This window comes from Manis pentadactyla, chromosome 4 (genome assembly GCF_030020395.1).
Source record: "Manis pentadactyla isolate mManPen7 chromosome 4, mManPen7.hap1, whole genome shotgun sequence".
Lineage (NCBI taxonomy): Eukaryota > Metazoa > Chordata > Mammalia > Pholidota > Manidae > Manis > Manis pentadactyla.
Genome location: NC_080022.1, coordinates 150,559,785 through 150,586,873, shown reverse-complemented (window position 1 = coordinate 150,586,873; position 27,089 = coordinate 150,559,785). Strand labels below are relative to the sequence as shown.

The 27,089-nt window shown below is 44.4% G+C and overlaps 2 protein-coding genes across 7 annotated transcripts in view; one reads left to right on the top strand and one right to left on the bottom strand.

The window, feature by feature from the left end:
• RHBDL3 (rhomboid like 3) overlaps nt 1-13,205 on the top strand; it is a 41,945-nt gene extending 28,740 nt beyond the window's left edge. For all 3 annotated transcript variants that reach the window (XM_036879034.2, XM_057501184.1, XM_057501183.1), the window contains 2 exons: nt 6,349-6,409; nt 9,143-13,205. In XM_036879034.2, the coding sequence (XP_036734929.2) occupies nt 6,349-6,409; nt 9,143-9,414 (333 nt within the window). In that variant the 3' untranslated portion in view covers nt 9,415-13,205. The remainder of the gene's footprint in view (nt 1-6,348; nt 6,410-9,142) is intronic.
• A 1,661-nt stretch (nt 13,206-14,866) lies between these two features.
• C4H17orf75 (chromosome 4 C17orf75 homolog) lies at nt 14,867-25,614 on the bottom strand. Of its 4 annotated transcripts, none has more exons than XM_036879040.2 (10): nt 25,240-25,614; nt 24,472-24,552; nt 22,695-22,820; nt 21,953-22,096; nt 21,643-21,700; nt 20,387-20,506; nt 19,672-19,736; nt 19,391-19,527; nt 18,420-18,523; nt 14,867-16,507 (listed from the first exon to the last, which is right to left on the bottom strand). In XM_036879040.2, the coding sequence occupies exons 1-10, from the start codon at nt 25,377-25,379 to the stop codon at nt 16,361-16,363; spliced, it is 1,122 nt and encodes a 373-aa protein (XP_036734935.2). In that variant the 5' UTR covers nt 25,380-25,614; the 3' UTR covers nt 14,867-16,360. The 4 variants fall into 4 exon arrangements, with proteins under 4 accessions (XP_036734935.2, XP_057357165.1, XP_036734936.1 ...); XM_057501182.1 differs by lacking the exon at nt 14,867-16,507 and adding an exon at nt 16,890-17,775 and having other exon boundaries at nt 25,240-25,610; XM_036879041.2 differs by lacking the exon at nt 14,867-16,507 and adding an exon at nt 16,890-17,865 and having other exon boundaries at nt 25,240-25,599.
• Between the last annotated feature and the right edge of the window lie 1,475 nt (nt 25,615-27,089).

Here is a 27,089-nt window from a genome sequence, read left to right as displayed (position 1 = left end):
TCCCCCGTGCCTTTCTTGGCTGCCCTCCCATCACTGGGGCCCAGCGTTAACCCACCAGAGCCGGGTTTTGGGTCCGTGGCCACTCTCAAGCTCAGGAACACCAGGCAGACCTGCCCCTCACAGAGTCACAGACGCTCCCCACTCTCTGTGGGTTTTCAGACGGGGCCCTTCTGTGTATGAGTCCTAGTTCTTCAGTCGGGGCTTCGCCTAGGGATTTGCCCGTCTCCCTACCCACCTCTTTCCTACTCGGTGACTTGAAAAAGGGTTAAAGTCCTTGACCACCAGCACACAACGTAATTGTAGTTTATTGTTACAGATTGTTAAAAGTAAAGGGATCTCATCAAAATTCTCAAGTAGGAAAGGAGCCTCTGCAAGGTTAAAGCAATTTGTCCAAACTCACAATCAAGTTTGTAGCAAAATCAGGATTCAAACCCACCTCTCCTGACAACCGTCCAGGTGTTGTTCTCAGGCTGAATCCCACTCCCCATTTCCCACAGAGTGACCTTGGGCAAATTAGTTAGCTGCTTTGTGCCTCTGTTTTTACATCTGGGAAATATGATACGTGATGGGTTAAAGTGAACAGAACCATTCGGTATATATGTTAACTTAATTCCTGTTCCTCACAGACGAGGCCAGAGCAGACCCAGAATAGAGACAGAGTTTTCAGGAAACTGGAATCTGTCTGACGGTCTCAGAGGAGGCCAAAGCCCTTGTTTTAGAGGCAGTCTGACGTTCGGAGCCTGAAGGAGTTACAGGCGGTGCCTGGCTTAACTGCCAACTGGCCCTGCTAGCCTGGGAGCCTCCAGGCAGGGCCCAGTCTCACTCGTCCCCAGCGCCTGGCATAGGGCTAGACACGGGTGGATGGTGCTCACAAAGCCGTGGCGAAGGGAGGAACGCATGAGTGAACAGCATCCAGAAAAGGCACAGCTTGCCTTTGGGGTCTTCCTGCTCGCCTCCTTCCTCCATCACTGTCTTCACTCATGTGGCAGGTGTGTGACTGTTGCTACAAGTTTTTGGAGTTCCTAAATTCTCCCATTTCTTCTTTTTTGCTGCCCCTGTCACCTGCCCTGCTATTTCACATCATCCCTTTTCTTTTTGCCAAAGTCCCTTTGGTACCCAGAGAGAGAATCTGAGGAGGAGAGAGGGATGCAAAGGGAGAGAGGGGATGGACAGGGATGGACAGACACTGACTGCACTTGCCGCCTGCCTTCATTTTGGCAACTTCAAGCAAGTGCTTTGGAGAGGTGCAGGAGGCGTGGGAAAGCCTGTGGGAGTATGCAAGGGTGTCTGTGCACGGGTGTTTACACACGCGCACACGCGCAGCCAGGTCTGCCGAGAACCTGGGAGCATGGGGCTGCCTCACATGGCCCTTTTAAATGGGTCATCCTGTCTCAGTGCTGGGGCTTTCCCCAGACACAGCTTTTCCTCCGAATTCTACCTCCTCCACTCCCCCCTCCCCCTGCCCCAATTCCTTTCTGTAGGGGAAGGAAATGCCCACCACTTCCCTCCCTCTCCCTGCCCACCCCCAGCAGATGTGTATGTATATAAGGGGATGAACAAGCACCAGTAAGAGGACTTGGGAAGGAAGAAACAAACAGAACTTCCTAAGGATGCCCTGTTCCCACCCCTTCCCCAAAGCATGGGAAACAGCCCTGATGACCCAGAAGTTCCCATGGCAAGGGCAGACCCCCCCACCACACACACACACAAGAGCCATGGGGTGGGGCATGGGGGTTGAGGAGGGAGGTAGGAAAGCAGTTCTATTCCATTTTCCGCTTCTCTCTGGCAAGTAGCCCATGGCCTGTGGTGGATGAACAGCCCCATCTGAGAGCCCGGTGCCCTTCCAGAAGGACCCGGTTTTCCCCGGCCAACTGGGAGCTTACAGTTCCCAGAGTACGTTATGCTGTTTGGGGCTTGACAGTGAAAAGGACTCATTTTTTCATTAGAAAGATTGGTTTCCTCTCATCAAGAGGCCCTTTTTACCCAGATCAACTCAGTGCCCAGCAATTCAGAGGTGCGTTAAGAGAAACCATATGAAATTGCTATTCCTCTGGGCCAGAAGCATTTGAACATTGGCAGTTTCATGTGGTTCAACCTAATAAACACACTATTGTTTTTAATTCCAAAATGAAGGTTTGGTCTGTGTATGTGTGTACAGAATAAAGCACCTTGTAACAGAAAGGAGAAAAGTGTGGATTTTACAGTCAGGAAATCTGGGTTTGAGGACTAGTGTCGCCATCCTAATAGCCCTGAGATCCCTCACTTCCCAAGGCCTGAGTTCCCTCATCTGTGAGCCCTTCTCCACGAGGTAGTTGTGAGAACAGCATGAGGGAGATGGATGTGAAAATGCTTTCCACGTGGCAAATCACTATACAGCTGTGAGAGATCCTGGCTGTGTATGTGTGTGTGTCTCTGTATATTTGTAGACATGTAATTTTTTATCTTCCTGTTATTTGTACAGAGAACAATTAGAGAATGTGTCCTTTTTGCCTGAGATATGACATAGAAAATGTTTAACACTTTTGTTTCCAGGACTATCTGTTTGAATGAGAGATTCTGCCTTAAGTGAAAGTATGTCTTACTTTTCACAGAAACACTTTTGAGTTTCAAAAAGCTTGCAGTTTATGTCCAGGGGTTAAATTCAGAAAATATTTCAACAGACGATCTAGATGGCATAAATGACCTACAATCACAACTTTGTGTATTTTAGACCCTAGCAGTATAAAGACACACACAATTAAATAATTTACTTCGTTGCCCATGGGCCAGAGTTCCCATTTTAAATATACAAGATACTTCCACTTTGCTCCAGGCTTAAATATTTCCTGAAAATGTCTGAGATCTGAATTTTCACAAATTGAGCCATATCGTTCAAGTGCAAGGAATGATTATTGTGTAGAAGACACAAATGTGATCTCTATGTTGTAAGGTTCACTTTATTAGGTAGAAGCCCTTTGGAAGGACAAATGATAACTCCCTAATTTATCTGTGTCCTCCTTTCCTGTTTCCCGAGTTGGTTTTTGTTTAAGTCATTTGACAAGAAGCTGTTTCTCCCGAGGGATACGGGATATGGAAAGCTCTACTGGAATGGCGTCTCCCTCCTGCATTTCAGCCTCTGAGCTCTTAACTGGTTGGGGGAGCAAGAAGCCAAGGGACTGGTTACTGCCTCATTTACTGTGGGTGAGTTAGCCTCTCACCCAACAGAGGCCCTGGGAGAGAGTGAAATTAAAGGGCCTGCAAAAGGTTTGCATTCCCCAGGGGCCCAAAGGCCTTTCAAGATTTACAGCCACAGCGGTGCTGGCTGACCCGTGAGTTTTTTTTTTCATTTTTCCTGTTGTTTCCCTGTGGTCATTTTATCGGGAAAATGAGGCAGCTGGTGGGAAGTGGTGACTTTGTAGTTTAACCCCTCAGTTGCTGGGAGACTGGTTATTTACCAATGCTTGTCCAGCTCTGGGGGCAGCAGGGACAGACAGGATGTGACCCTGTCTCACAGTGTGGGCGGACAGAGCCCTGGACCAGGAACCCTATCCACCTTTCCCTAACTCACTGTGACCTTGAACCAGCCCTCCTGGACGCTCAAGTTTCTTCTTCCCTGAAGTACAGGGCAGAGGGTGTGACAGGATCAGCCAGGCAGACTCCAGTGCCTGCAGGGGCCAGGCAGGTATTGTAGGTGAAGCTGATTGGAGAGAGCTTTGGCAGAACTGGAGCCCCTTGGCTCCCTCCAAGGTCACTGAGTTCAGAGGCTTTAAAGCCTCTGCGCAGGGCAAACTCACCGTCTTTGCCTCGGATCCAGAGACTAATATCGGACCCTTCGATGACACCATGTGCCAGGCAGTGTTGTTAATGCATCATCTGCATTAATTCATTTCACCTTTATAACAGCCAGGTGAGTAGGTCATTGAGATAGACACTATTGTTATCTCAAATTTACAAGTAAGAACACTAAAAGAAAAAGGACTTCTGAGCCATCCCACTGATGGTCTTGCCAGATCAAAAATATGGAATGTGCTAGGATAGACCCCGCATAGGGCCCCGAGGGGCATGGACCCCAGCTGAAGAAGAGCTAGCCAGTATATTCTAGACTTACTTGGCCTAATATCATCACTCAGAACACAGTGAAAGAGATACTGTCTTCAGGTAAGATATTCAAAGGTTTTTATGAAAAAAAAAAGATATTAGAACTGTCACTTTTGTTTTTAATTGTCGTAAAATTACATAACGTAGAATTTGCCATCTTAATCATTTTTAAGGATACAATTCAGTAGTACAAAGGGTGTTTATTCATCCACTGAACTTTGTGTCTTGCAAAACTGAAACTCCATACCCATTAAGCACTAACTCTTCATTCCCCTCTCCCCCCAACTCCTGGGAACCACCATTCTACTTTTTATCTCTATGAATTTGACTCTAGGTACTTCATGTAAGTGGAATCATGCAGTATTTGTCCTTTAGTGACTGGCTTATTTCACACAGCGTAATGTCTTCAAGGTTCATTCAAGCTAGAGTATGTGTCAGAATTTCCTTCCTTTTTAAGGCTGAATAATATTCCATTGTATAGATATACCACATTTCATTTCTCCACTGGGTTGCTTCTACTTTTTGGATATTGTGAATGATGCTGCTATGAAGTGGGATTCACTTTTAAGGGAGAATTAAGACCGCTGAGTGGACATCACAGGGAGGCAAAACCTGGCTGGACAAGAGCGAGAAGAGCCTTTGGTGATGGTTGTCCCTTCACAGGGCTGCCCCGGGAGGTAGTGAACTCCCTATCACAGGGGTTGGAGGGCCATTTTTTTGGCTGCTTGGCAGTGGGTGTCACCTTTGGGAGGAGATGGTCCATCAGGCAACTCCCAAGGACCTGCCTATCCTAGGGTTTCAGCCCAGAGCAGAGGTGAAGGGCTGCCCACCGCTGGTTAGCTCAGACTGAATTGCCAGACCCAATGGAGAAACTCCCCTTTTGTTCCCTGAGTCCCAGTGAGGCTCCTCTGTGTGCAGACACCAGCAGGTGACAACACTGTCCTGCCATCTGCTTCTTAGACAGAACATGTCAGCAAGCAGAGACTAGACTCCCGCACCTAAAGAGAGGTCATGTGTTGCCTACCTCACCCTTTGTGAAGAAGGGCTTGCTAGTGAAGAATAATGGGGAAAAGGGAGGTGATGGGCAAGAAGCCAAATGCTGCAGGATTTCTCCCTCTTTTTGGCAGTTTCCCTGCATCTTGCTTGCTCTACTGAAGCTTCCATAGACATTATTGTATGTGCCAGTGTTCAGGGCCTCTGAGAAGTGTAACATGTGTGCGCCTAATGTCAAAGGAGTGCAAGATGAGGCCCCCCAAGCTGAATCCAGAGTAGGTGGGTGGGAGGGAATAGAAGCCCCTGGCTGCGGCCAGTTGCTTCCTACCCTAGGGCTGATGTGTTCCAGGAAGATTCCAGGCTTGCTTCTGTGTGTTCATGCATCTGTGTAAATGGAATAGTGCTTTGAATGCACTGCAGGCGTGCTCCTCAAAGAAACCCTGTGGAGGAGTCTTTTGTAAAGTGAAAAATCCTTTTGTAAGATGAATAATTGCCCTCTGTTTATCTGCTTTGGAGGCTCAGAATGTTCAGATTCTCAGGGGAAAGGGGGATTTGTTTGAAGGCCATTTGGCCCACCCCCTTTCCAATGGCCAGATTCTCTAGAGCATCTTCTCCAAGTGATGCAAAGTGTCCATGTGAACCCCTCAATGATGGAAAATTCATGATGCCCCAGACGGATCGTTCCTTCTATGGACAGCTCTGCTTATTAGGAATGAAAACTTACCCTGACCTTAAAGAAATCTCTCTCCAAAGTTTTTCATCCACTGAGTCTTCTACTTACAGGCTACACCGAATGTGCCCTTTCCTCGTTTTGACTCACTTGATCCTTGATGACGATGAACTTGACCCTGACTCATTTGCTTCATTTGTTCCTCATGTGAGGATTTTGGGTTTGTTTTTTTTTCATTACTCTGATGATTCCATTTGACTTGGCATGGTTTGCTGTCCTGCATCCTTTGTAACTGTGGCACCCACAATTAATGCAACACTCAGGCTTTGTCTATCTATGTAGAGAGACAGAGACTGTCACCTCCTTAGATCTAGATTCTCTTCCTCTCTTGGTGCAGATCATGGGCTTTTGTGACAGTAATAAACTTACCGTTGCCTAAAATCTCAAAGCCATTCTAGTATGATTGCAGCCATGCTGCAACTAAGCCACCACCCCCTCATTCAAGACTTAATGGAGATTATTTTTTTTATGTCAGATTTTCTTCAGCGATGCACAGCTGCAGAGGAGTGGTCCGATCTGGAACTAATGGAGCTCTCCTTTTTCCCTAGAACTGGTCAGGCATGAAATGTCAGTTCAAGCTGCTGAGGATGGCTGTGGCCTTGATCTGCAGTAAGTACTGGGGGCAGGCTGGGTAGGAGGGAGGGAGCCTTGCTTGAGGCAGGGGTATATAAAGACAGTACAATCCTGCCTTCCCAGGGCTTGTGGTCAAGAAAATACAGCGAGACATGTCAATTCTGTGCAACCAAGTGGGAATGTTAAGAGAGAAGCCTGGCCTGCTATGCTACTTCATAGCCTTTCTCAAACTTTTTTACTGACATATAATATACAAACAGAAATGTACACAGAGGCTAGGTGTCCAGCTCAATGACCAGCACCCAGATCAAGAAAAATAACTCCATAACAATCTTTCAGGTCATGGAGTCAATCCTTTGAGATTTCCTGTTGGAAGGTAGAGACCCTTTACCCAGAAAAATGCACATAGGCACACATTTTTGCACACACACACACACACACACACACACACACACACACACACACACACACACACACACTCAGACTTGCAGTTCAGCAGGTTCACAAACTGTAACCGATCCATGAACCCCAGTGAACAGGGTCAATGGGAGGTCCCAGTTGAGAGCGGTCAGTTCTGGATGCAGAGATAAATAAAAAACACCTATTTGTGTTCACCACATAGACAAGGTGTGAGGGGGCGTTTTGGGCAGAGATGCAGCGTGAACATACACATGGGTGGGGGAAGGCTACGGCCAGCTAGTCCATTAGCAAACCTGATCTATGGGGCTTGGGACTGTGTGTGGTTGTGACCAGAGATGACAGGAGTCACATCACGAAGGGGTTTAAATGTGCAGATTAAAATTGAGCTTCATTCTGAGCACACTGGGAGGCCCCTGAAGGGCTTTAAACCCGGAAGTTACTGGCAGATTCGAGTTTTAGGAGACCAGGTGGGCTGTAGTATGGAGAAGGAGTTGGGTGGTGAGGGGCAGTTGAGACCAGAAGCCAAGAGGCTCAATCTGAGTTGGAAAGAGAGAAGAGTCTAGACAGAAGCAATGAAAGTGGGAAAGGAGAAGAGAAACACAGTCTCTCATTAGTCTTCAGGACATGACTAGGAAGAGGGTATTTTTTAGTAGGCTTAATCTACAGGTAGGCACTCGAGGCTCAGAGAATTAAGTTCCTTGCCGAGGATACCCAGCTGGAGATGGTGGAGCCAGAATTCAGAGCCATCTCATGTCACTTCTAACATCCCATACTTTAGCCAGGCTGGGCAGGAGCCCCTTGACTGTCCTTCCTGTGCGTCTCTGGGGAAGTGAGATTGAGCCAGAACAAACACGGAGGGAAGGGGGGCCTTGCTACCCATACACCACGGCTTTCAGGGCTCTCTGAATGGGGTTGGAGGGATCTCTAATCTCAGAGAGGACCTTCCAGCTCTAAAACCCTTTGAGCCAGAGCAGTTGGGGGCTAGTAGTGGGGAGGAGGACCGGGGTGAGCATACCTTCTCTGTCTGCTCAGCCTCTGAGTTTGTCTGCCTGCGCGGAAGGGAAGAGAAGCATGAATGTTGCTGTTTAAAAACAAATTCCCTTCTAAGCATCATAAAAACTAAAATGCTACTTTGGAGTGGGAGACCAGTGTCTTTTGAACCTCCCTTGTGGAACCCAGGGCTTGCTAAGCAAGGGCAGGAAGGTGCGCCGCCGTGGCCTGGGGAGGGGTCGGGGCAGGCACAGTGTCCGTCCCTGGCTGCTCCTTGTCCGCCATCTATCGGGCATCCTTGGAGTTGCAGGGCCCAGGCCAGAGTTAGGGAATCCTCGCGAGAATCAATATTCCTGGAGGTCCTGGAGGTGCTGATGGGCCTGGAGTGGTTAGGGTGGAGGGAGGTGCTCTGATTAATGGAACAGTAGCTGAACAAGTACAAAATTTCTCTCAAAAGGCTTTCTTTCAGTTTGTCAAATTTGCTGTGGTTTCCTCATCTGTGAAATGGAGATAAAAATCGTTGCTCTCAGCTTTCTTTGGTGGTAGGTAGAAATGGCACAGTTTCCCAGCATCTATCCTTTCAGGAGAGTGTGGCCCACTGGATTGGCCAACCCAAGAAGTTCATGCAAGAAGGATGGATTGGAGAACAAGATGTCGGTCTTGTAGAATCTGTAAAGAGATACATTCTGGCACTTTGTTGGGATCATTTCCATTCCTTCTTTACCCTTCTTTCCAACCACAGAAACACTGGTTCTGAGGGTTTTCCTAAGGGTTTTTAAATAATACATGAAAGCACTTTATAAACTGTAAATTGCTAGCACAAATTGAAGGTGTTACTAATGTTCCAAGAGCCTGGTACATAGAGGCTGAGGTGTGTATAGATGAGGAGATGGAGTCCCTGGGACTCCAGGCCACAGGCAGGAGTGCAGGGGCCTTTCACCTTCTGCTTAAGCTGGCCCCTCTGCCTGGGGTTCCTCTGAGGTCTTCTCTTGATAGTCACATCTCTGCTCCAAGGTCACCTCTTTCAGCAGCTCTTGCCTGATTCCCCAAACTAAAGAGTCCTAGTCCTTATGCCCAGCATTAATTTTAAATGACCTATTTTCCCCATAGAAATTCTCTTACTGCAACTATCTTATGTATGTAATTGTATGCTGGTTGGCTGCCAGGGCCGCTCAGCTCTGGGAGAACAGAGTTTGTCCATCTTCCCTCCCTGTCTCCAGCATCTAGAACATAAGGGGCTTGGCCTAACGGGTAGGGAATGACTTAGTGGGTGGCCGGTGGGTGGCTGGATGTGAGGCCTCTCCCTCAGCCCCTGCCCAGTGGCGCTCCTTTGACTTGCTGCGCTTCTTCCCTTTGCAGTGAGCATGGAGTTTGGGCGTGCCGTGTGGCTCCGCTTCCACCCGTCAGCCTACCCTCCGTGCCCCCACCCGAGCTTCGTGGTGCACCTGGGCGGCGTGGCTGTGGGCATCACCCTGGGCGTGGTGGTCCTGAGGAACTACGAGCAGCGGCTGCAGGACCAGTCGCTGTGGTGGATTTTTGTGGCCATGTACACCGTCTTTGTGCTGTTTGCTGTCTTCTGGAACATCTTTGCCTACACCCTGCTGGACTTAAAGCTGCCGCCACCCCCCTAAGGAGCTGGAGAGCCTGGTCAGGGAGGGGAGGGAGAGGCAGCATCAGATAGGAGCAGTGCGTGCTTTTCTTCATCACCAGCTCAGTGAGGCCAGGGAGGAGAGGATGGCACTGGGCAGCAGCGTTATTGTGTTCAGGTCTGGACAGAGAGTGGTGGCTCTTTTCTGAAAGACACCTGCTGTAGGAGTTGATGCTTTTCTAGACTGTTCTGAAGACATCCAGCCAGGGCAGAGGTCCAGGGTGGGGTGAGCGTGGTCCTCCCAGCCCCAGGTGTTCAGGGATCCCCTCCCTCATCACAGGTTGAGCAGCAGCCTTCTCCCTCGCTCTTCACCCTGAGAGACCCTGAGAGTGTACGGAATGCCTGAGGGTGGTAGCCGAGCAGGCCCTTATCCAGCCCACAGAGTGTTACAGCCACAGATGTTCCCTGTACCGCCGTTGGGTCTGGAGCTCTGGCATGGAAGAAGGCCTGGTGGTGGGCATGTTGGCTTTGGCCTGGGGGAGCCCAGGGTGCCCTTCTGTGCCTGCTGGTGGGCACTGGAGAGCGGCCTCTAGTGCCCGGGGTGGGCTGAGGAGGGAGATGCTGTGACCTGGGCCCTACCCGTGTCCTGAGGTACCCAGCGAGAGACATCCAAGCAAGGGGGAATAAACCTCATCCCAAGCTCTGCCCTGGGAAAGGCCCGGTCCCAACTTCGGACCTCTCTCTCTGTCCCCAAATGCAGGCATCCCGTGCCAGGGCCCCAGCACCCTGTGCCCTGCCTTGTTTGCAGAGGCTTTTCCTTCCCTTCCATCACCCTGCCCCTACTTTGTGCCTCTCTCCTTTGGTTCTGGAGGCAGCGTTCTGACAGGGTGGTTCCATGAGCAGAGATGCTCCTGTGACAGGGAAGACAGTGTAAGGTGGGTGGAGACTGCAGAGGAAGCCCAAGGGGCAGTGGGGTGCGTGGGGGGGGGCCGGCCTGAGAGGAGGAAGGTGCTGAAAAGTATAGGGTGTGGCTCCTGGGGATCTTTACCCCTTCTCTCCATCTGCCCCCCTTCCAGGCATCTCCTGAGAATGCTCCCCCACGGGAGACTTGTCTGCAGTGGAGGGAGACCTCTGGCCCTTCTAGGGACCCTCGGGGTGGTGAAGTTCTCCTTACCTTTGCCAAGTTCTGCTCTTATTTCCATGTGGAGTAGCCTTTATATCTCCAAAGATTCTGTTCTGCTCCCTTAGGAGGGAAGGAGCTTTGGGGGTGCCAGAGAGGCTGGGGCAGGAATAAGGAGGCCATGTGTCCATTTGAGTCAGGAGGACAGGAGGCTGCAGTAAAAGGAATTCCAGTTGAGGTGGAAAAAAATTGTTGGGTGCTTGGTTGGGGGTCAGAGATGAGGGCAGCGCATAGACTTAGATGCTCGGAGCTGGAAGGGAACTTGGAGCTTATCAAGTCCGTCCCCACCTCCATGTCACAAGTGGGAAAATGAGGCTGAAGAAATGGCCTCTAGCAGAAGCTGGTGCAGGCCCTGAGGATGGTGCAGGGAGGATGGCCACTGACAAACTATGTCATGCCCTTTATACTGCTCTCAGAACTCTCAGCCACCGACAGCCCCAAAGGATGAAAAACCCGAGCCTGGGAGCCAGAGGCGCTGGGTCTAAGCAGGAGTGAGGGCAGGAGTGTGGAAACTGCTTCCTGCCAGCCATGTGCCTGTCAGAATCCTTATGTGCACCAACATCTGAAGTCGGCCAGGCCAGGCATGTGGGAGTCATGGGCCACAGTGGCTTCCTGTCCCCAGTGATCACATGTTAATGGTCAGGGTCTTCCTACCCAGGAACACCCCCACTCAGACCCAGGCTATGCCAAGTCCTTCCCCATCTTTGCCCAATGCTGCATAAATTGTCCTGGTCCCCACATATGGCTCCTAAGTTCATGCTGCACTTGTGCCAACGCTGTGCTGAGGACCACCAGCCCAAGGTGGCACAGCCTAGACGTTTGGCTCAGCTGCATCGCCCTGAGGCATCTGGTCCCGACCCTGCCAGCCAGTCTCTGCCCTGCTGAGAGAAAGGTGCAGCTGAAGAGTCAGCTTCTCAGGAGGGGAGACTCGGAGCTGGAACTGGGGCCTAAGGAGGGAGGACGGGCCTCAGCCATGGGCTGCAGCCGCCCTAACCCTGAGGGGTGCTGTCCCTTCCTAGAGGAGCAGAGGCTGGTGCCCTGTGAGGGGCAGGGCTTCCCCTCCATATTACTCCTGGCACATGGGGGTCCTGGATTGCAGGTGGAGGGAGCAGAGAGGCAGCCCTGCCTTTTCTGAGGAGGTCTGAGGAGGAAAGATCTCTCAGGGGTAGGAAGACTGTGTGCTAGAAGACTCTAGAAAGTCTTCAGAGAAGAACCCCATTCCCTCAGGGCTTCAAAAGGAAGCATGTTACTGAGGACTACCTGAGGCAGAAACCCCGTCGTCCACCCTGCTAAGTCAGTCCTCCGAGGCCTGGGAAACGCTCAGGGAGCCAAACCGCAGCTGCTCCAGTCAGCAGAATGTCCAAGAGCAACCCGAGAGGTCTTCGGCCTGCTCAGCACCCCGTCCACCACCCTCTCCCGACCACCTCCCAAACAGGGCCGTCCAGTTGTGACAACAGTCACTTCACACAAGTGAGGTTTCCAACCCAGGGCTGGAGACGGCTGTCTGGTAAGAAAGAGTTTTTGGTGTCTCGCTTTCTCCTCAGCAGACCCCTTTGTATCCCTTCACCAAGCACCCTGCCAGCAGCACGTCCCCCCAATCCCTCCTTCCTCATCCCCTGTGTCCCCAGAACCTCCAGGCTGTGGAGGCCAGCCTTTCCTCCTCAGGGTACAGAAACTAAGAGCCGGAGATTCCCCAAACAGCAGCCATAGACTCGCTCACTTGTTAAACGGAAGAGAAATCTCAGAAACTGGGCAAAGGAAAACAAACCTTCAAAGGAGAAATTTCACTTTAATGACACCATTAATCATTCATTTTTTAATTAGGAAAAGCTCCCTAATGAGGCGTTTTTGCCAGCTAATAGGACTCTCAATTTCCACGAGAACCATTCTTGCCCCGAGGATTAAGGGAGTCATTGCTCACCCAGCCCAGACCTTCCCCCAGAGTCTAATTTCATTTGCAAAGAATGCAGATTCCTGAGTGCAGTGGACCCCCTTCCTGGCATCCTCGGTGTCGCTCCTGGGACTGACTGGAAAGCACCGACACTCCTCTGCCTTAAAAAACAGTGCCCAACACTGAACTCCCCCTGCACAAGGACTTGAATAAGTGGAAAACAAAACAAAACCCAAGCTGCACTGTTTGTTTCTAAGTATTTTTGTATTGTGTACATTCTGTATATTTTTGTTGTAACATATTATTTGAGCACAGATTCCATTAAAGATTTTTTTTTAAGCCATCGGTTATTCAGAAAGTGACCTGACTGGCTGGCATTGGAGCCTGTTCCCTCCGGATCTGGGTCGGGGCGGTGGGAGCGGGTAGACGGCAGTGGTGCTGGGTCTACAGTTTATACAGTACAGATCAGGGCATCGGGGCTGGGCGCCAGTGTGTCTGGCTTGGTGGTTCTTAACCTTTCTTGAATTACTGAACTCTTGAGTGCTCGATGAAAGCCATGATTTCTTTTCCCATAAAAATGCACAGGCAGACAATTTTGTGTACAGTGTGGCAGGGCTGAGGGGCCTGTGAAGAAGGAAATTCATGGCTTTATGTCAAGAACCTCTGTGGCAGGTCCTGATGGGTGCCCGGATCCCCTGCCCACTCTTACACTCTACCCCCATGAGGGATTAATAATTTGACTGTTATTATTGGGGCAATCTTCTTTAAAATATCTAGATATTTCCTTCTTTATCAATATCAAAAACAATAGCCTAGTCTTTAGGTCTTTCTAGGGACTTTCAACAGCCCAATCTTGAGAAAGGGATAGGAATGTTCTCAGGGTAAAAGTGCATGGTCAGCTCACATGCAGAAGGGGAAAATAAGAGGGGCTTGAATGTTGAAGGTGAAGTCTGGTGCTTAGGAAGTTTAACAATCAAGTGGGCTTTGAATGGATGAAGCCGGAGAGAGAGGGGATTGTTTTCACCAGTTTTTCTAAACCAGTGGCAGTGTGTGTAGCTTTGCCTTTCGTAACTGTTAAATTTCTTTTGAGGATTAAACTACCCTTTTAAAGTCAGCATGGGAGTTTCCCATAATGTTTTTTCACATCAGTTTTCCTGTGTATCATTTAAAAATGCTTCTAAATGAGCTAAAGTCATCCCAGAACAAACTTTACAGTTCAGGCTATAGGTCAAAGAACCCACTTCTGTTTGGAGTGTGGAAAACTGGCTTCCCCAGAAGGAAAATCAGGGCTCTGTCTGAGCACCAGTGTACCCATCGGTCCATCGCCTGAGGCATTTAAAGAAAGGCAAGCTCCCCAGCCAGCCAAAAGCAGCTTGGCCTGGCCTTCGGCCCCCTGTTACTCCCCTCATCATTTTTATGGTTCCTCCCTTCTACCAGATTCTCATTTTTCAAAACAACATAAGATGTTTATCAACAATGTAATTACAAAGACAATTTACCTACTATGTGCTAGGCACTGGGTTAGACATTTCCAATAGATTATTCTTATTTAATTGCACAGCTACTTGGTGTGAGGTTGGAATAAATATCCTCATATTTACATATGAGAAGGCTTAGAGAAGTTTAGTAACTGCTGAAAGTATGCTGTACAGCTGGATTCACACCCAAGACTGCCTGCTTCCAAAATGCGTGCTCCTGGCTCTCAGATATTTGTATGGGACTTCAAGGACACTAAATTTGTAGGTCTCAGGGTGTTTGTTTGGAGCTCCAGTCTCATTGCATTAGGCCTAGTGCCACCAGGCATAGCAATGAACCTTGGAACATTCACTCAGTGTTGACTTAACAGATCTCCTCTTTGTCAGCCCTCCTAGAAGTAGTTTACAAGAAAATCCACAGCAACCAACTCATTACTGCTCCTTATCACCCCTACTAGAATCTAGCTTTTATGCCAACTTAGTGATTTATAAAGTCTAAAGGCATATTTAGAAGTTTAGCAGTTATGGAATTGGAGCTGCCCTCTTAGACCTCCTGGTGGAAAGACATTGAAGCCAACGGGATTTCCATTACTGAGACAACACATGGTTAGAGAAGCCTGCAGGCTTTCCTGGCATGTGGTTAAGTGATCCTCTGGTAAAGGACAGGCATTCTGTCATAGTTAACACTGAATGAAAGTGAAAGGAAGTGACAGGACACTGAGCTCTACAGGTGTAACTTAACTGGATAATGAATAAAACATTGTGATGGAAATTGCTCTTACACCCTGCCTGATGCCTCCTGCAAGCAGCAGAAAGGTGCGTTCCAACAGGTGATGTGATTTTCTTCAACAAATTCTGTAGTATAACAAGTATAATTTCCCCATAAACTTGTTGTAATATATCAGGCTTAATAAGAATTAAGCTCACTAAATAAAAATGACTGCATTGGTGAGAAGGTAAGTTGTTTTATTATTATTATTACAAATATAATTACAGATAAACTGAGACCATTTTTGAAACACAACACACATTTCCTCTCTGTGTATATAGCACACAAATAATACAGATGTATTCCACACCTGAACAAACCATTCTTAAAACTTTAAAAGTGAACATCTTAGCTTATTAAGATTTAAATACAGTACATGTTTTTGGTCATGACCTCTTTGCGTTTCTTTTCATGGCCAACAAGATATTCAATTCCATGTCACCATTTTCCTTGTCTACAGTAGTGATACACAGTTTGTCACAGACTATTAAAATAAGACTGTATTGTATACACCTGTGTAATGGAGTGAGCCTACACTACAAAAAATACATATTAAAGTACACATAAGGAACATGTAATTATACCTTAATTATATCCTTAAGTGACTTGAAGCAGGTAATACGTTTCCTTTTAAATGCCACTTGCAACATGGACTCTTGATGACATGTGAATTTGAAAATGAAAAATACATTTTTCAGACTCAAAATGTCAATTTCTTAATGTTTACTTTAAAAAATGACTTATAAGTGGGCAACCAAGTACATTAGAAAAACTCAGATTCAAGGGTACTGCCATTAAATTATTTTCCATAGTTCTGAATTTAATGCTATTTTAAAAATGCTACTTCGATTTTTTTCTACACTGCCTATAATCCAGGTCATTAAATTTAAAACCATAGGAAAGGGAAACTCTCCTACACTGCTGGTGGGAATGTAACCTAATTCAACCATTGTGGAAAGCAATATGGAGGTTCCTCAAAAAACTAAAACTAAAAATAGCATTTGACCTGGGAATTCCACTCCTAGGAATTTACTGAAAGAATACAAGTTCTCAGATTCAAAAAGACATATGCACCCCTATGTTTATTGCAGCAATATTTGCAATAGGCAAGATATGGAAGCAACCTAAGTGTCCATCAGTAGATGAATGGATAAAGAAGTGGTGCATATACACAATGGAATACTATTCAGCTATAAGAAAGAAACAAATCCTACCATTTGCAACAACATGGATGGAGCCGGAGGATATTATGCTCAATGAAATAAGCCAGGCGGAGAAAGACAAGTACTAAACGATTTCCCTCATTTGTGGAGTGTAACAATGAAGCAAAACTGAAGGAACAAAATAGCAACAGATGCACAGACTCCAAGAAGGGACTAGCGGTTATGAAAGGGGAGGGGAGGGAGGGAGAATGGGATTGAGGGGTATTATGATTGGCACACATGGTGTGGGGGGGATCATGGAGAAGACAGTGTAGCACAGAGAAGGCAAATAGTGACTCTGTGGCATCTTACTACACTGATGGGGTATAGGGGGGACATGATAATAGAGGTGAATGTAGTAACCTCATTGTTTTTTCATGTGAAACCTTCATAAGAGTGTATATCAATAATACCTTAATAAAAAAAAAAAGAAAAATAGTAAGAAATTTCAAGGACCAGCCCAGGACATCCATCAACAGATGAATAGGAGTTCCCCAACCCAACTCTCCCCCGCAAAAATAAAATAAAATAAAACCATAGGAAAGCCTTTATGAAGACCCTGAATTGTATTTCTCATTAAAGGAAAAGAAATGGCTTGGTGAGTCATGTCCTTAGACCTCTGTAGAAGAGAAAGCAGAGGGCCATTGTCAGTCATTTTGAAAGTTAAAACTCAGCACTTAATGTGAATTTGGATGACTTTAGGAGAGGATTTTTATGGACTTGAGTTCCTCTGAGCATCCTGCGGGCAGTGAGAACACAAGACTTCTGATCTTCTAAACAGAAATCATTATCAAATGGATTTATTAAAGAGCTCTGCAGAACAGACTGCAATCATGTGTATACAGCTACAATTGGCTTCCGTGGGAATTATAAATGGCTCTAGCTGAGGGCACTTTCAATTGATTAGAGTAAAACAATATGAGGCTTGTAACAAATGTACAAGAAACTAAAATCAATGAGTAACTCTACTATGAAGAATCTGTTTGCCTTTTTTATGTTACAGTTTGCTTGTAAAATTTATGTACTTTTTAAAAAATTTGTTTGTTTTAACACTGTTTAAAAACTCCAGCATTATCATATAAAAGAAAAAAAGGACATACAGGCCCATGGCAAATACCTGTGAACAAATAAATTAAGAGATGGGGGCCACTCCTGCAATAATTTTCCATCAGAGATAATGTTTTATCTTAAAGCTCATGCATTTATTTTTAAAGCTCATTTAATTTCTTAAAACTTAGGATTTATTTGTGTATTGACTTAAAAGCTGCTTCACCATCCATGCTATTATCAATCAGACAAAACAAATCTATCAAGCACCCACAGGATGCACAGATTTACCTTTGAAATGGTGTCATGGTGTTACTCTGTCCTAAGACTAGGAGTACATTCTTTTAAAGAAGCTATACTACATTGAAAGAGAAGTATTATGATTTTTCTGGGAGGAAAGGTTGCTAAATACTGCAGCAAATTCCTCAGAGAAGCCACAAGATCACCTCTGAAGTTTGTTAAGCAACAACTCCCTCAAGTCTAAAATTTATGGGACCAGCAGTGTACTAAAGTTCCACAATTCTAACACACATCTATCCAGGATTCAGGGAAGATGTTCCTCAGACTTTTACATCTACTTAAGATTTGAAAAGTACAGAATGAAAATGTTTCAAATAATCTTAAATAGCAATCCTATGACAATTATAAAAATTGCAATTTCAAATGCAGAAGCTTAAATGTACAACTTCACAGTACAATTATTTCCAAATGTGATCAAAAACTTTGAGGAAGAGCTTCTTTCATAAATTCCTCGAGGACGGCTACCACATTTTTGGCTTCAGGCATTTCTTCATGTTCCACTTTAACAATCTTCAAAAGGATATCTCCACTACCACAGTTCTTTAGGAACATGTAACATTTAAACAAAGCATAATGACTCATTTCTGCCTGTCGGATAAATCTCTTCAAATTATTTGTGTCTTGTATGGCCTAGAAGAAGATTACCCAGTTAGGTATGTGTTTAGTGAGAAAATAATGAAGCCTGAAACATATCTCTCCAACAGAGAACTAAACATATATTGCTGAAATGTTGGCTTTTTATTTTAAATATTTCCATCATTTTATTGCTAATATGCTTTGCCCTTAGTAGAACAAAATCTCCTACATAAAGATATTTTAAAAACCTCCTCAATTAGGTGACAACTCTCCTCCCCACCAGAATTTTGAACCCTTAGTCACTAAACCACCTTTTTGTGCTTTCCACCTTAGATACATCACAAATAACAAGACTGATGTCTCTTAAGATAAAAGCAAGTATTCAACCCAATTAATTGGAGATGCAATGATACATATGCAGTATGCAGAAGCCACTGAAAAATATAAAGTAAATGCCTTCAGAGGAGTCTAGGATTTCTAGGACATTCTAGAATGTCCTATTTAATAGTCACCACAACTGTAAAGCAGATTTGTTATTCTGTCCCTGGTATTAACTAAAGTTCAAACAAAAATTCTATGTGGAACTTGGCACACGGTCAATTACTTACCTTTAGTTTAAAGTTCTCTAGTATTTGTCGAAAAAGAAAAGGGTTACCTCCTTCAGCACCATTCAAAAAAGCCTGCATCCAATCCTCACAAAACCGATTACTTCCTACATTTTAGAAAAACTGAATAAATAAAAATGAAATCCTACAAAGCATAAGACATTTATTCTTTCCTCCTATTTATATACTTATTTTTATATTGTGGTGTAACTGACATATATCCTACTAGCTTCAAGTGTACAACATAATGATTTGGTATTTCTATACATTGTGATATTCATTCTTTATAAAAATGCTTACAATGAATTTTTTAAGACTTCTATACAGGTCTAAAAAAGAGTATATTTACCACCTGGCTAAGAAATGCCACAAAGGCTGAAGATTCTGTGTATTTCTTCCCAATCACATTCCCCTCCTTTCTCATCAGAAAGGATTATCATTACCATGTATTTTTTTAAACTTCTGGCACATACTTTTATAATCTCTAAACCCTATATAGTATTATTTTGCATATGTTAAAACCTTATGTATTTTTCTTTAATTGCTGTTTCACTAAATGATATGTTTGTGAGCTATACTGAGACATGTAGCACTAGCCCATTCAGGTTTGCTGCTATATAATATTCCACTGTGTGAATAGAGAGGTTTATCTATTTTCCTATTGATAAAGCATTTAAGTTGCTTCTAATTCTTTGCTATTTCAAACAATGCCTTTATGAACACTTTTGTATTTGTCTCTTTGTATACACATGCAAGGGTTTCTCCATATACCTAGGAGTGAAACTGCTAGGCAATTGCTAGGCAAAACATGATATGATTCCATGTTTTTAAAATTGCTATTGTTTGTGATGAGTTTGAGATAAACATCTAAAACTGCAGGAGGCAGGAAGGACAAGTTTGTATCATTTACTCTTAGTGCAAAAACAGAGACTTACAAGAGCCCTGGGAAGGCTGCCTCAGAGATTGTGGCTCACCTGCATTGCAGAACTGAGGCTGGGGGCTACTGCAGTCGATGATCACAGCTTTACGCTGCTCCTCCGTCATGGCCATGCACAAAGATGTCATGGTGCCTTCCTGAATAAGGCCTTGAAGACTAGCGACACTCAGAAACCTGCCACACAGACAAGTCCTTTACCCAAACAGTATTGCAAGATGGGAGGGAGAAAGCAAATTCATTTTGCACTAAAGGGTTTTAAAAATGTAAATGTCACACTTGCGGTAGAAAAGGTTCTCTCTTAACCAAACTGTTTTTTACCTGTTAATGTCTCTCTTTGTTTTTTCATCTGATTCTTTAACCTCAACAGGAGTATAACTCAGAGCCTGTAAGAGAAAAATAAGCCTAACTGATACATGTATTCTAATTTTCTTTATAGAGCAGCTACTCATGACTAAACATCAACTTCCCTGACAACCCCCCCCCACTGACTAGCTGATGTTTGAAGGGCACCGCCCTGGAGCTCTCCAGAGCCTTGTTCAGCTGCTGCTCACTGATAGTCTGAAACCTGGCTTTACCACTCTGGTTTCATGGGACCATCCAGTCTCGGCTGCATCTACGCACCACATATTTAAATGAAAAATCTGGCCATTTACTTAATCCTTCCCCATTGTCTGGATAGTTTAGTGAACTTTTCATTTTTTTAATCTGGACATTTTTATAATGGTAAAATCACTTTGGATTTTTGTTTTCCTTCTAAATTATTTTGGAAATTACATCTCTCTCAGATCACTTCAAAAAGTAATTATTTTTAATAGTTTTATTCTATTAGGAAGACTCAGTATTTGCAATTCTACCTTAGTAATGTAACTCTCTAGATCTGAGTAAATAGAGTGTAGTCTATCCTGACTGCAAACTTAGTTTGAATGAATATTCAGGGAAGAGGGGATTAATGTTCAGAGAGAATGTCTTTAAAGAGCCCAAACTCTGCCAAAGTGATTCTTGATTCAGATACTTTTGTTTGGGCAGTACTTACGGCATGTAGCAGAAAGGTAAGTTTCTCCTGAAAGAGAAGAACCACCCTTTGGATTGGGCATACAACATCCTCAAACCAGCTGCTCAGGTAGGACTTGATGTGGTTTTCCAGGCCCCTTTCCTAGATCAAGACAGAAAGTCGTTTGCCTTCACCTTAGTAAACTTAATATTTTCTTCACTATACTCTTGACACCACCAGCTCAAAGAAAAGAGTTGTGATATAACTTTCTTGGGCTTTGTTGGGACAGATTGGGGATTACCTCTGTCCTAAATTTCTTAAAAACACACTAAGACATGCATTATTATACAAACTAAAGAAACTTACTAGGATTCCACGCTGTTTCTTCATTGGGAGGTGTGGACAGATACCCATCTCCCCACTACACTGTGGACCCACTGAAGATACTCTCTTTATCCTCATCTCCCCAGCACCTGGTACAGTGTCTGGAATGTCCACATATGAGCTTATAAAGTGCCTGTTGAATGACTGAAGGAATGTAGACAGTTCATTCACACTCAAAATGTGAATAGGAAAGGATACGAGTTAACTCACCAAAGCACTCAACCCCATTCCACTTCTTTTAGACATGCTGCTATGAGCACATCTGGTCTTCTAGATTATGCTGCTGTCTGGGGACTAGTGGAATCGCTCCAGTCTGGGGAAGTAGCTCCTAGATTCACCCCTGGCTCACTCCTATGTTATCCTTTCCTTCCCTGCAGTGCCTTCTAAGTGCGTGACAAGTAAAAGGAATTATTACCACATCTAATGGGTAATAAATTATAAGAATTATGACTTGAACAATTGTCACAAGCTGAATGTGTAGTTTTAATAAAAGTATGGACAAATTAATATGGATATACCTAATTCATAAAAGATTAACAAAAAATGGAATGTTCTAAAAATCTTTGATGGTGAGTTCAAAGACAGTCATACCATTGCATAGCATGTCTCTGGTGCCAGAGACTTCGTTGACCATTAGTTCTCATCAGAATATAAATCATATGTGCCCAGAAATCTGAAAAAGAGCATGCTCTTCTTCACTTGGCATATTACCATATACCATTGAATTTAATGAATTTTTCATGGCTCAGACACAGTCTTGTGGAACTTACAGCACTTATAAGACTATAGTCCCTGCTTCCCTTAACAAGCACATTCCTACACCCCATAAAGTAGCACATTTTTTCAATTTAGGTGTCTTTGTGTCCACATGTTTCATTTGACAAGTATAAAAACTATTAAATTAATCATCGTACCTCACAGTTCATGTTATTTTTCAGCCCTTGAATGTATTTGTCCAATTCAAGCCTGAAAGTATATTCTTAAGGAAGCAATAAGGATGAATCAAAACAGTGTTTTTTACCTCCCAGTAGGAAATTAAAACCTCTCAAATAATGCAAACTACAAATTAAAATAAGCCAAGATAAACTGGTCAAATGAAGGTATGAAATTCAAGTAAATACATAAGGGGTAGAAAAGCTTTTGAAGGTTGGTAGTAATACTCCTCCACTTGCCTTCCCACATTTTCCTTCCTGAGAGCCTCAAAAAAGACCACAGAAAGGATATAGCTCAAGTCCTTTTTCAGATCCTCCTAAAAAACAGACCACATACTCTGAAGGGTTATGTTCAGGGTCCTTTGTTGCTGTTTCAGTAGGCAGTTTTTCTTGTTGGAAAAGACAGTAATAACAACCAATGTGGTAATCTGGAATTCTAGAAAAGAAAGAAAAATGTAAAATGTATTATCTTGATAACTCATGCATTTAATTTTGTGGACCAGGCTGAACCCTGGTCATCTTCATCTGGCAATACTGGTAGACTGCCAACTAGGTCAAAACCTCCCAGACTTCTTGGCTTACTCCTAACAGAAGAGGAACATGAACATATACCGTTATGGGATTTAGGTAAAGCAGCACCAGCCCAAACTCTTTTGATGTGACCAGCCTTGGTGACCTTTACTTCTCTGAGTTTATTTCCTCATTTGCAAATGGAAATAAGAGTATCTGCTCTATCATCCTTTTGTAGGAAGAATGGCATCAAAAGTTTGTGAAAGCACTTTACAGACTGTAAAGCATACAATTTTAGTTTTGTACTCTTCAAAATTCAAGACTAAATATAAATAAGTACACTTCGGCAGCAGAGTCTCTGCCATTCAACTGATTCCATTCCACAAATGTTTATGGTATCACGCTGCCAGAGAACAAAGATGAACTTTGCAGGTCCAATAGGAGCTGATTTTTTGGAGTTTCTTATCACTTCTCATATTTAGCTTAGAAATAAAAACTCAGGACACAGCACATTTTCCACTTACCTCAGCTCCACAGATGCAACATTACCCAGTCCTTCAAAGGCTGCTCCCTTAGAAAGACGCTTAGCAATGAAACTGCGCAGCTCTGGCTCCACTTCCGGTGCTAGATTAGTATCCGCCAAAGAGAGGCTTGACAAACAGAAGACACACGTTCCTTACCAGTGGACTACTGTATTCCCACCCCATCAGAATATTACTGAAGCTAGAGTGTTTTCAAGAACTTGAAAAAGCTTGCTATATGACTGTTGGAGAAGCTTTAGTAATGTATGTCACCAACCGTGAGCTACCTCATCAAAGAGTTTAAAATACTATCTTTCCAGCTCATTCTCTAGTGTTATGACTCCACTGGGCTCCCCCATCCAGTGACCCTACCTCTTCCATTCCCTCAAGATTCTCATCTCTGCACTCTCCTCCTCCCTACCCAGCTTAAATTCCAGTCAATCATTGTAACTACTCTCCTGTGCACATCTTCATTCAACCCCTTTGGTTGTTTTTTTTTTTGCCTTACTGTACTGGTTAGCAAAACTTCAGCCCTGGTTTGTCCAGCTCTCCACCTACTCTGTACCTGCACCTTTGCAGTTGACTCTGGTTAGACAAAAACCCACATCCAGTGTAGGATCTCATTTTAAATTACTGATCATTAGCCTCAAGTGGGCTCTTACTGCTGCCCAGCTATTACTACATTTCCTGGTTCACTCCTCTCTTACATTGCCATTTCATGCCTCTTCTCCTTTCCTCAGTTCTCCAACTACCTACTACCCATGAATAAACATAGCTTAGCAATCATTTTATGAGCTCAAAATAAAAATTTCAGGTTGACTTATGTTAGAATATAAACAGAAACTATAACTTGAATATGCAGAAAGAAAGGTCTTCTATCACCAAACTTCCTACTAGAGAATATGAACCCAATATTTCTGAAGGTCTTTTACTTTATATTATGGAAAATTTCAAACATATAAAAAGTAGAAAGGATAGTATAATGAACCCACATGTACCCACCATCCAGGTCTGACAATTATGAGCTATGGCCAATCTTGTTTCATCTGTGACCCCATGATGTCCATACCTTCCCACCTTCCAGATTTACTTTGAAGCAAGTCCCAGACATCATCCATAAATTTATCACTAGATATTTCTAAAAGATGAGGACTTTAAAAAATGTGTATGTGTATATATATATGTGTGTGTGTGTGTATATATATATATATATACACATATATATACATATATATTTATGTATAACCACATTATGACATCTGAAAAATTCCTTAAATTATCCACCATACAGTGAACATAATGCTTTTGTATTATACACTACTTTGCATCAAGTTGAAAGGTTCATTCATTCATTCACTTACTAAATATATGTTAAATGTCTACTCTAGGCCAGGTACCACTCAAGGTTCTAGGTAGGTAGACATCAATGATGGAGTTTACATTCTAGTGTGCAACAGAGTATGCTATGAAAGGATATTCAAAGGAGAAACGGGAAGGATTTAAAAGTTCTTGATACCTACATGATACTGAATATTTACTGGAGTTTCAATAAAGAAACTCAGAATAATTCTCACCAGGGGCACTATCAATATTTGGAGCTGCCCCAGCCTTGAAGGAATGAACTAATGAGGAAATCAAGGTGTGGCTCCTTGGGGACAGGTAGGCTTGGTGATTTGACTCAGAGAAAGCAAAGTGTAAATAGGCACCCACTGACATCTGCAGGCCAGAGATGCCTGGAAGATAAAAGCACATGCATGGGTCATGGTCAAACTGTTTTTACCTGAAATCATCACTAGAGGGGGTTTCTGCATTTGTGCCACTTGGGCTTCCATCATCACTGTCCCCTCGCTGCTGTGCCAGTCTGCATGCCACAAAAGCAATACAGCTATCAGTTATGGGCTCTCCACAACACACACACCGCAAGCCGCGAAGGGGCGAATAGTCAACTAAATACTGCAAGGTAGAGACGCGTGGGTCCTCCATTGCCTATCCTTGTGGCAGAGAAAACCCATAAAACAGGGCTGACAAGAGCCCCTTCTCTCTCCAGGCCACCTAAGTAGGTTAAAAATCCAGAGGAGTAAAGGAAATATCCTCTAAAAAAACAGACTTTACAGGGCCAAGAGAGCCAGGGAAAGGAAAAAGAGGCATCAAGGACAGAGAATACCCAGAAGGTGGGGCTGGGACTGGGGATGTGTGAGGGAAATGGAAGAAAGAGTGGAGATAATGACAGGAAGGATGGGGGATGGAAATTGACATTATGGAGCGAGTCAGGCACTGCGCTAAGCAAAGGGCAGTGGCGGCGACGGTAAGGGGCTGAGAAGATGGCAGGGGCGGCTGGAGCGAAAAGACTTGGGGAGGACCGGGCAGAGAAGTCCAGGATGGTGGGCCGGAAGATCAGCGTGAGGGGAGGGGGGCCCTTCGGGCAGACACCTTAGCTGGGAGAGGAGAAGACGCCGTTTGCTAGAGTCCAGGCCTCAGGCCCAGAAATGGGAGGCGGGGCCGGACGACGGGGCCGGGGCAGGGCCACAGGGGCTGCCGAGCGTTGCACCTGCTTCCGCGATAGCTGTAGAGACAGTAGTGGCTGCTGGGCGGCGGCTCGAGTCTCCGCTCCTCGGCGGAGCCACCTTCCTCACTGCTCTCTAGCTCCTTTTCATCCCCATCCAGTGATTCCTGCAAGGAGGGGAGCATCGCGGCGGCCAGCTGGCGGCCCTGTGTCCCCGCCAAAACGCTCCCCGGCTGCCGTACAGTCCTTGGTGGCCGGGCTCGGCCCGCTCCCGGCTCTCGCACACCTGCGTTCCGCTGGCGACCCCGGGTTCTCTGGCCAGGAAGCTGGCCTGGAAGGGCTTTTCTCCCCGCGGGGGCCAAATTATCTTTACGGAAAAACTTTTACCATTTCTCCTTAACTCTATTTTCTCCTCTGCCTATCGTTTAAGACGTGTAGGAGATTTACTGTGTGATAAAGATGGTACAACTAGCCAGTCGCACGGAAAAGAAGAAAGCTGCCTCCTGTCGGCACAGGAACACGCAAGTACATGTACCAGTTTGTTCAAAGATTTAAGAATTTAAAATGATAGCCCCCTCTCCCAAAAAAGGCGAAAATACAGGAGAATTTTTTTTTTTTAATTTCTAAGCCCTTTCTAAACATTAGCAAAACACTTGGAAGATATACAAGATGTAAATTGGTGCAGCCACTGTGGAAAACAATAGGAGGCTCCTCAAAAAAACTAAAAATAAAAATACCATAGGACTCAGCAATTCCACTTCTGGGAATTTACATGAAGAAAATAAAATCACTACTTCAGAGAGAGTTGTGCGCACCTATGTTCATTGCAGCATTATTTACAACAAGATATGGAAGCAACCCAAATGCCCATCGACAGATGAATGTGTAAAGAAAAGGTGGTACATACACACAATGGAATGTTAGTCACAAAAAAAAGAAGTGAATCTTGCCATTTGGAACAACATGGATGAACATAGAGGGTATGATGCTAAGTGAAATAAGCCAGGCAGAGAAAGACAAAAGCCATATAATTTCACTTATATGTGGAATCTAAAATACAAAACTAACAAAGAAAGAAATAGGCCCATAAATATGGACAACAGACTGTTGGTTACCATAGGGTGGGGGTGAGAATGGGCGAATAGGTGAAGGGGACAAGATACAAACTGCAAATTGTAAAATAAGTTAGTCATTAGAATGGAAGTACAACATATAAAATATAACCAATAATACTGTAATATCTTGGTGTGGTAAGAGGAGGGATTACACTTACAGTGACAAGCATCTAGTAATGTATACAATTATTGGGTCACTATGTTGTACATCTGAAACCAATAACAACATTGTATATCAACTTTATCCCAATTTTTAAATGTGAGGGAAAAAATGATACCGGGAAAGATCAATAAATCTGACTAGGTAAGAACTAAAGCTTACTGTGTGGCCCAAAGTCAAAACACAAATGACCAACTAGGAAAAATATGGTAGATGAAGGGCTGTCATTTGCCAATTAACAAAAAAATAGAAATGGGCAGTTCACAGAAGAAACAAAAATGAAGAATACAAGAAACTGGTCAACTTCAAGTAAAATTGATAGTATATTGTACTACTTTTCACCTAGCAGAGTAGCAGAGATTTAAGTTTGATACTACCCTGTGTTGGGGTAGGGAAGGAAGCAGTAGTTTTCATAAACATTGAAAAATTGACAGGAATAAAATTAACTGACATGCTTTGGAAAGAAATTAGAAAATACCAATATTTCAAATGTACATACCCTTTGCCTATCAATGCAACACCAGGACATCATCAAACAGATACACTCATATTAGCGCAAAAATACATGAGCCTATAGATATTCCTTGCTGCACAGTTTGTAATGATGAAAGACTAGACAT